This window comes from Dromiciops gliroides, chromosome 5, assembly GCF_019393635.1.
Source record: "Dromiciops gliroides isolate mDroGli1 chromosome 5, mDroGli1.pri, whole genome shotgun sequence".
NCBI classification, from domain to species: Eukaryota; Metazoa; Chordata; class Mammalia; order Microbiotheria; family Microbiotheriidae; genus Dromiciops; species Dromiciops gliroides.
Genome location: NC_057865.1, coordinates 22,795,916 through 22,805,611, shown reverse-complemented (window position 1 = coordinate 22,805,611; position 9,696 = coordinate 22,795,916). Strand labels below are relative to the sequence as shown.

The 9,696-nt window shown below is 49.5% G+C and overlaps 1 protein-coding gene across 2 annotated transcripts in view; it reads right to left on the bottom strand.

Moving 5' to 3' along the window:
- Positions 1-275: 275 nt before the first annotated feature.
- OSBPL10 (oxysterol binding protein like 10) overlaps positions 276-9,696 on the bottom strand; it is a 233,233-nt gene continuing 223,812 nt past the window's right edge. For both annotated transcript variants that reach the window (XM_043965396.1, XM_043965397.1), the window contains 3 exons: positions 4,835-5,017; positions 3,290-3,443; positions 276-1,405 (listed from right to left, as the gene is read on the bottom strand). In XM_043965396.1, the coding sequence (XP_043821331.1) occupies positions 1,361-1,405; positions 3,290-3,443; positions 4,835-5,017 (382 nt within the window). In that variant the 3' untranslated portion in view covers positions 276-1,360. The remainder of the gene's footprint in view (positions 1,406-3,289; positions 3,444-4,834; positions 5,018-9,696) is intronic.

Sequence of the window (9,696 nt, the reverse complement as noted above, 5' to 3'; positions counted from 1 at the left end):
ATCAGCAAAGTCCAGCAAAAGATAAATGAGGCCTTAACGGCAATTGGTTCTACACTCCGTTTTTATTTACCGTTATGTCTTATGTATATAAAGCCGCCTCTGGGGAGAAAAGGACTGAAATACAATGAAAGCTGAATAATGCTAGTGTGTTTGCAAGTTCTGTTTATTTGTAATCACAGTGGTTTCCTGGCAGAGTTCAGCTTGAACTAGAAATGTGCATTTAAAAAACACCCACGAGGACCCCTTTACCCTCCTCCCTCCCCCCCAAACCCCAAATCCTTTAAAACAAAAAACCTCGGCCACTGGTGTGTGTCTTAGAAAGCCCTTTTTTAAAAACCACAAAAGTAGTTGTTTCCAAATGGTTGTTTCCACTGTAAAAATAGCAGCATCTAAGAAAGGTAAGACTCAGTTTCTCTCTATCAAGAGAAAAATGGAAAAAATCAAACGAGCAGTAGAGAATGGCAGTCATCAGCAAAGGAAGTGGGCTCGAGGCCCCCACTTGACCCTCATCCTAAAGGGCCTAGGCACACCCTTTCCCCCATGTCCCTCCCTCCACTAGCAGACCTTGCTTATTACTCAAGGACCCTTCTTTCCACCGGGCTGACAAATGATCATACCTCATGGAAAACAGTCTTTGAAGGTCATCCCAGGAACCCAATGGCCAAGACCAGTGAGGGGCAGGGGAGGGTGTTGCATACTCAGTATGGCAGGAAGTGAGCAATTTGGAAATACGGGAGCCACAGACCACCACCAGCCCCAGCCCCAAGTTCCAACACCCCTCCCAAAAAAAGGATGAGATGCTCTGTGGACCAAATGGATGTGACATGATTCAGGGGGACAGACTCAATTCACCGTCATTTGGGAAAGAAATCCCATTTTAAGTGCAAAAAAGTTTTTAGCAAAATGAAAAATAGAGAAGTTTGACCCTCATTCATAAAAAAGTACTTGTAATGATCAAGCTAGTTATTGACGATACATACACATCCTATTTACATGTGTAATAATAATAATGCCCAGTCTACACCCATACATGGTGCATGTGTGTGTATGAAAATAAACCATGAATAGCTCACACACACGCGCGAGCACACACACACTCTCTCTCATCTACACATGCATGAGTATATCCCAATTGGCTCCTGAGGACCCCAAAATAGATGGGAGGGGCATCACTCACACCACACGACTTCTCTTCTTTAAAAAAAAAAATCAAACAAAAGGGAAGAAACCCCACAGCCCCCTCCCCCCTCTGCATACCTAAGAGGACTTAGCCAATACCACCTGAACCTCATATATGGCACCGTTTTAATGCCTATAAAAAGACAGGTCTATTTTGGGAGGACACTGCATTTTATCCTCATCATTGGACTTTCAACAGAGGTTCTGTATACATCCAGCCTTCGCCCTAGAAGAGAACAAGGGACACGTTATAGGGGATGTTGCTGAAGGAGAACTGTGTGGAGGCAAGAGAAAGTCGGGAAACAAGCAGAATCGAACGGTCCCCGGTGACTAACCAGGAACTAATGTCACAGGATCAAAACCAGGGGACCAGAGAGCTGAGAGGGAGACTTCAATGGCCAGTCTTGTCCAGGACGAGTGGTCAGCCAGCTTCTGTCACAGTCAGAGCTCAGAGGACCTCTGAAGACCTCTAGTCCAATCCCACCCCCGTTTTACAGATCAGGAAACTGAGGCCCAAAGAAGTGATCTGCCTTTTCCAAGATTACACGGGCAATAAATTGCAGAGCCAGAATTCAAACCCAGGTCCCCTAACTCCACTATCGTTAGCGGCGCACGATGGGGTTCTTAATAAAATTTTTGTCTGTCAAATGGAGACTTTCATTTTGAGGATTGGAGAGAGAAACCTTCTAATGGACACTTCCATTAGAGTGTAAGCCCCTCTGAGGCAGGGACTGTTTTTTGTCTCTATGCCCAAGGCCTGGCACATAGTGGGAGCTTTATCAATGCGTCCTCAGGAGGCTTCTGGGTTCTGCTCTTGGCCCTGCCACTGCTGGCCAACTGACTGTCAACCAGTAAACAAGCATTTATTAAGTGTCTACTGTTTGCCAGGCCTTGAGGAGACAGATTAAAATGAACAGCTCTGCCCTCAAGGAGTTTTCATTTTATAAGGGCGGGGTTACAGCCCAGGGAGACACCGCCCTGCTTTGTTTTGGGCACACTGGTGGGCAGTGCCTCGCCCCAAAGCTGCCACCACGGCCAGTCTTCAGGGGTCTCTTCACAGCTGCCTTCAGAGACACAGAAGCTCTGAGTGAGTCAGAAGGACCCACACCTGAACAGGGATTCCTTTGATCCTGTGCCTGAATGGCCTCTGCTGGAATACTTCCAGGGATGGGGAACTCACTACTCATCAAGGCAGCCTACTCCAGTGTCTTATCTTTCTGACAACAGGGATGGTCTCCTTGTTTGATGACTCAGTCCTCAGTACCTGGCATGCAGGCGGTGCTCAACAAATGCTTATTAACAGATACACTGATCATAAGAGGAAACCCCAAGAGATTCATCCACAGACTCCAGAGCCACAGGGATGGGCAGGGAACAGGTGCACACCCAGCTAAGATCCTGCTGGGCCCAGGGCCTCAGCAGCTCTGCCACCCAGTCTGGAGCCCAAGGATGTGGATTCCAATCCTGCATGTGTGACTTTGTACAAGTCATTTCCTGGGCCTCATTCCACTCACTCTAAATTGAGGGGGATGGACCCAAAGGCTTCTGGGGTCCCTTCAGGCTCTATGAAAAAGGGAGGATCCTATGAGCCCATCCCCAAGTGAGAAGTGCTCCTTCAGCTCCACCTGAATAAGGGCAGCCTAAATTTCTGCCCGTCCCTCTAAACAACTTGGAGCAGGACTAACTCAAAAGCCTGAATAAAGCTGTCACCTGCTCCCCCCACCACCAATTCATTCTGCTGCAGCACAGGATTCCAGACCCTCTGCAGAGAAAAGGATTTGGAGTCTGGTCCTAGGTTCAAATCCTGACTCTGGCCACTGAGGAGGCAACTAAAGGACCTTGAGCCAGTCATTCACCTCACTGGGCCTCCTTCCTCACCGTAAGGTCCAGGGCTGGATTCAATAACTTCTGAATGGACAGTTCTCAGTTCCTAAGACCCCCCCCTGCTCACCCTCCATTAGGTTTCACAAAGTCGTTCCTAACCTGTAGCGTCCAGACCCGATACCCCCCACCTGCAGCAAAGCCTCAGTTTCCCCCTCTGTGAAATGGGCACAGCGGCTCCTTGACAGGGCCGGGGGTGGGGAAAGCAGAGAGCCCCCCTCCCCATTACCTCCTTCCTAAAATACTTTGGCTGCCACTCCGTTTTGAGGGCAGCCCGTTCCTGTTCCTCCTTGCGCTGCTTGTCCTCCAGGCTCCGCTTGAATTCCGTGGCCGAGGTCATGTCACGCAGCTTTATGGCGTTGGTGACCTCCCGCCAGAGGTTCCTGGGGAGGGGGGGCACAGGACAGTCAGGTCGGGGCCGGCTGCGCTCCCCTCTGGGGGCTCCAAGCCCTCCTCGCGTCTGGCTCTGACGCCTCCCCTGCCTTCCCCTCCTGCCCCCGAAATGACTATGAAAAAGTTGTGTCTGCGCCTGGACATCCTCGTGTTTGCTGCCCGACCCAGCGAGAACTGCCTGCGGGCAGGGAACCCTCGGAGGAAGGAATGAGACCAAAGGCTCCCGTCGGGCTCAGCTCCCTCCCATCCACCCCTGCGCCGAAATGGAGACTGGCAGCGGCCTCCTCGACCTCCTCGGAGAGTCCTTGTGCCCAGGAGGCAGGTCTCGCTTCCCACCGCCCCGCCTGGCCTCCCACAAGATCCCAGGCTACCTGAGGACAGGGGCTGTATTCGACTGGGCCCCCACCCTGGGACGCGCCCCAGACGCCCAGGACTCTGACTGGCCTCGTCAGACTAGACCATCCTGGGGGCCCCTTTCACTCTGAACCCGAGCCTCAGTCAGCCCATCCGTAAAATGGGAATTAGCACAGCCCCCCACCTGTTTCAGAGCCATCAAGCGAGATCCTAAAACTCTGATGCTCCATATAAATGCTGCCTATTTTAACCAGGGATTGAACTTCTCGCGAGGAAATGCCTTCTCTGGAACTTGGAGACTTTGGCACCTTAAGTGACATGCCCAGGGTCACAAAGCCTGCATGGGTCAGAGGCAGGATTTGAACCCAGGTCCTCCTGGCCAGCACTCATACCCTAAGACCCTCTGACTTGCATAGCTGTTATTGTTACTATTATTGTTATTGCCATTACCTAGGCCTTGTTTTCCTCACCTGTAAAGTGTGTGTGTGGGGGGGGTTAGACTTAATGGCCTCCGAGGTTCCTTCCAGCCCTAGAGCTAGGATTGTAAGAGACTGAAGGGCAGCATGGACAGAGAGAAACTTGGCTTGGGCCCAGGGAGAGCTGGATTCAAATCCAGCCTAGGACATTTTTTAGCTGTGTGCCTGTTTGACCACAATGAACCTCAGTGTCCTCATCTATAAAATGGGGATAATAATAAAAATTATTTAGGAAATTGTCATGGGATTGTTGTGAGGATCAAAGGAAATAATCGATGTAAAATGTTTTGCAAATGTGTTATAGAAATATGTCATCCTTAATTACTCATCATCAGTGTTGCTGTTATGGAATGAACAACGAGGAACAAGGCGGACGTGGCACACAGCCTTCTTCTCCAGGTTCCTCTGTGGCTGGGGCAGAGGTTCCGTGGGCTCCGGAAGGGGCCCTCCCACAAGTCACATCACGCCCAAAACTCTTCCCAGCCCCAGAGCTGTCTGTCTGTCTGTCTTAGCACACACTCACAGGCGCACGCTCCTCTGCTCATCCCCACCTGGACTCCATGGGATTTTGTTTGTGAATGGGTCGGACCTTCTTTGGGTAGACAGGCAGCGTGGCTGTGTCGATCAGCTTGGTTTCTCCGTTGCTGTAGGTGAATTCCAAGACCCCGTTCCATTCTCCTTGGGCCTTGCACACGAGGGTGTTGGTGGGTTTGTGCCTCACTTCCGCCGTGACTCTGAATTCAACCAGACACCAAAGTCAGCGCCGCGGGAAGGGGTGAGAGGAAGAGAGGCCACTTGCAAATCAGCCCCTCCACCCCGGGATGGATGACCCAAGGACAGCCCCGCCCACATTTACACCTCCACCATCTTGGGTGGAGATTCCCTATGGTGACTTACAGTGGGGCACGGATGGGCAGACAGGAAGAGGTTGAAATCTGTACCACGGAAGGGACTACCCGCTGAGGAGAATGCGGACGTTTTAATAATGATGAAAAAGGAGGTGAGGAGAGTCTGATCCTTTCATTAAAAAATAATTCCGGGGCAGCTAGGCGGTACAGTGGATAGAGCACCGGCCCTGGAGTCAGGAGGACCTGAGTTCAAATACGGCCTCAGACACTTAATACTTATTAGCTGTGTGACCCTGGGCAAGTCACTTAACCCCAACTGCCCCGCCAAAAAAAAAAAAAAAATTTTTAATTCCCAGTTTCGGTCAAACATGAGTCCTAATGATTATTTATTATCTGGAGCAAATCCGTTCATCTCTCTTGGCCTAAGCTCCCTTCTGGCACTAAATCCCTGTTCTTATGACCCTCTGGACCTCAGTTTCCCTTTCTGTAAAATGAGGGGGATGGGTTAGACGGTGTCCCTTCCGGCCCTACAGTTATGAATCTATGCTCCTGAGCAAGATCCTATTGAAAAACGAGGCAAAAGACGCAGTCCGCAGGCAGGTCCCTGGGCCCTTGACCCCAAGGCACAGCCATAAATCAAAGCCTCTTCTGTCCCAGCAGCAGCTCTGGATGGGAACATGAAATCTGCCTTTAAAAAGACCCTGCGCTGGGGCAGCTAGATGGCGCAGTGGATAGAGCACCGGCCCTGGAGTCAGGAGTACCTGAGTTCAAATCCGGCCTCAGACACTTAACACTTACTAGCTGTGTGACCCTGGGCAAGTCACTTAACCCTAATTGCCTCACTAAATAAAAAAATAAAAATAAAAAAAAAATAAAAAGACCCTGCGCTGCTTCTGCCTCTTTCCCACCATCCGGAGCAAACCTCTGACTCCCCCTCTCTGACTTAAAACAGACCCATTCCCAAGGCTCCCTTCCTGCTGCTCGGACTTCCTGGCGATCCGAGGCATTCCAAAGGGCCTGAGGAAGAGGGAGGCAGGTCTCCCTCCAGCCATCGGCCCAAGATTCCATCGACAGCTTTCTGAGGAATGCTTGGCACTCTTTGTGGGCCCCGGAACCACCCCACTGCCCCAGAGGCCAGCTGACCCCCGATGCTGGGGTCCGGGTGCTCCCACCAGGCTTTCTGGGAGCACGTGTGAGCCCTAACTAGCTTCTGATTCTGCACAGTTGTATTCACTTTAACTCCGTATAAAAGGAATAAAACCTTTCCGATCCAAAGAGCAGAAACGGAAGCGTGTGTATATAAATAGATTTGCTTTTAGGAAGCTTTTTATAACTGGAGCAAAAAGAGAGGGGCAGCCTTTGTTCCTTCCCCTCCCAGTCACTGAATTCTTTGTGTCTTTTATTTACTTTTTTTTTAAATGCTCAGGGTCCTAAATGAGAGGGAAAGATGTTGGGACAATATACCCTTAAGCAATCCCCCTAGGATGCTCTTCATCTAACCTCCAGCCTCCTGGTCCTTAGAAAGGGTCACACTACAACTCCAGCCCTTCTCACTTGCTCCCCATGAAATCTCCAGTAACAACAACAAAAAGCTATTTCTCTTTTCTGCAGTGGTTTCCATCACAAATACTGTAGCCATCTGACTAGTGTGACCCCTAAATAGAATGTAAACTCACTGGAGGCTTGCGTTATTTCAAGTTTGTCTTTGTATGCCCAGTGTCTGGAACACAATAAATGCTTGCTAATGAAGACTAGCAAGCTGTCATTAGCTCTGAAATAATCCTCAGTATTTGTCTTGCATCCATTGTAAATTTATTTAATTTGCAAACCTGTTATCCACCCCACCCCCCAGAACACAATCTCCTTGAGGGTTAGCCTTAGGCACAAAATAGATGCTCATTAAATTGAGTTGAATGGAAATGACTATAAGGTCACTAGCATCCACAAGGATTATAAAAGAGTCATATGGATCAAGAACTTGGTCAAGGCCTTTGAGACCATCCAGTCTGACCCACTTATTTCGGGAAACTGAGTCCCAAAGAGGTAAAGGATTGACCAAGGTCACAGATTTAGCAAAACAGCAAGGCCAGTACCATGATCACTTGGTTCTAAATCAATCAACACTTATTAAGCACCTACTATGTACCAGACACTCCGCGCTAAGCCGAGGATACAAAAAGAGGCAGAAGACATTCCCTGCCTTCAAGGAGCTCACAATCTAATGGTAATAATAACAATGAAAGGAATGATATTGATGATAACGGCAGCTAACATTTATAGAGCATCTACTAAGTACCAGGCAACATGCTGAGTGCTTTAGTTTCATCTATGCTGTAACATGCAAAGAGAATGATAGGGATGACAGTAGTCACAACCAGCGTTTATACGGCATTTTACAGACTTCAAAGCTCTCTCCATGTATCATCTCATTTGATCCTCACAACAACCCTGGAGGGTGAGCTCTAGTCTTCTTCCCATTTCATGGATGAGGAAAATGAGGCTGAGAAAGGTTAAGTGACTTACCCAAGGACACTCAGCTAATAAGGATCTGAGGCACTTATGAGGCCTCCCTGACTTCAAGTCCAATGTTCTATCCACTGCACCTCTGAGCTGCCTCAGATACCTCTGACCATTAGCAAACTCACTTTCCAAAAGCCCCTACAAACCCACCTGCCAACCCATTTTTTTTTGGTGGGGCAATGAGGGTTAAGTGACTTGCCCAGGGTCACACAGCTAGTAAGTGTCAAGTGTCTGAGGCCGGATTTGAACTCAGGTCCTCCTGAATCCAGGGCTGGTGCTTATCTACTGCGCTACCTAGCTGCCCGGCCAACCCATTTTAAGCATATTTCCTGTATCTGAAAAGTAAATGGGACTTTGCCAGTTGGGGGTGGAGCTGGGGATGATGGGTCCTGTGCCGTTGTCTTCTCTCCCCAAAGAGAGGGCAGAGGCTGGACTCAGCTCACTGTGCCTTGTATCTGCTGCCCTGCCTGGTTTCAACTCCATGGAACAAGAAGCCCCTACATCAGGGGCTGCCTGGTGCCCCAGCCCTGCCTTCTTTTGAGCACCATCTCCCATCATTAGACTGTAAGTTCCTGAGGGCAAGAGCTTCCTTTCTTTTTATTGTTTCCCAGCACACAGTAGGCGCTTAATGGATGCTTACTGAATTGGATTAGAAAAGACCGAGTTTTATCACTAAACTTCCCTGTACCATCCCCACCAATAGACCCACTTTTCCCTTGACACACTGTTAGCCATCAAAACAATCATGGATTTGTTCAGAGGCTGCCCCTTCCTCTTCACAGAGAGATCATGGCAGGAGCCACTAGGGCCCTCAGGCTCTTCATTAGGACCATCAATTCTTACCAAATGATGGTCTAGAATATCAATGCTACAGGAAAGAGAGCAGGCTGTACCTGTTTAGGACTCAGTTTCCTCATCTGTCAAATAAGGGGGTCAGAATAGACAGCCTCAAAAAAAACCCAGTTCTCAATCTGTGACCCAATTATGATTCAAACAGATGCCAGCGACCTTGTGGTCAATTCAGTTCAACTCCATTTAATGGGCATGGACTAGAGGAACCTGAGGCTCCAGGAACTTAAGTAGCTTATTTGGTCACTAAGCATCTAAGTGTTAAAAGTTAAAGGCCTGGGGCAGCTAGGTGGGGCAGAGGATAGAGCACAGACCCTGGAGTCAGGAGGACCTGAGTTCAAATCCGGCCTCAGACACTTAACACTTACTAGCTGTGTGACCCTGGGCAAGTCACTTGACCCCAATTGCCTCACTTAAAAAAAAGGGGGGGGCAGCTAGGTGGCACAGTGGATAAAGCACTGGCCCTGAAGTCAGGAGGACCTAAGTTCAAATCCAGCCTCAGACACTTAACACTTACTAGCCATGTGACCCTGGGCAAGTCACTTAACCCCAACTGCCTCACCCCCCCCCCAAAAAAGTTAAAGGCCTTTAAGACAGGGCTCAAACCCAGGTCTCATCTGATTTCAGCCAGAATGCACTTTCAACCAGGCCCTGCTGCATCTCAGAAAACATGGGAAATGGGGCTCTATTTTTAGTGACTGTGACCTACCCAGGAAAGCTTGCGTGCACACGCAGCCCCCACACCTGCAGCGTCTCCTTAGGGGAGAGTTGGGGCTGTGAGAGAAGGCTCTACAAACTGGAATAGAATGCAGCCACCTTGGGAGATGAAAGAGTTCATCATTACCAGACTTCCATGGGCTGCCGCAGATGTCTGTCTGTCTGTCTGTCTGTCTGTCTGTCTGTCTGTCTGTCTGTCTGTCTGTCTAGATATCCTCGACAGCCTATGGAATCAGATCATCCCTCCCTCCCTCCCTCCCTCTCCCTCTCCCTTTCTCCTCTTCCCTCCCTCTTTCCCTCCCTCCCTCTCTCTTTCTCCTCCTCATCCCTCCCTCCCTCTCTCTCCCTCTCTCTAATCTCTCTCTCTCTCCTCCTCCTCCTCCCTGTCTCCCTCCCTCTCCCCGTCTTTCTCCCTCCATGGCTCTATATCCATTTTCTCCATCTGCATCTCTTATTTCTCTGCAAGTCTATAATCTACA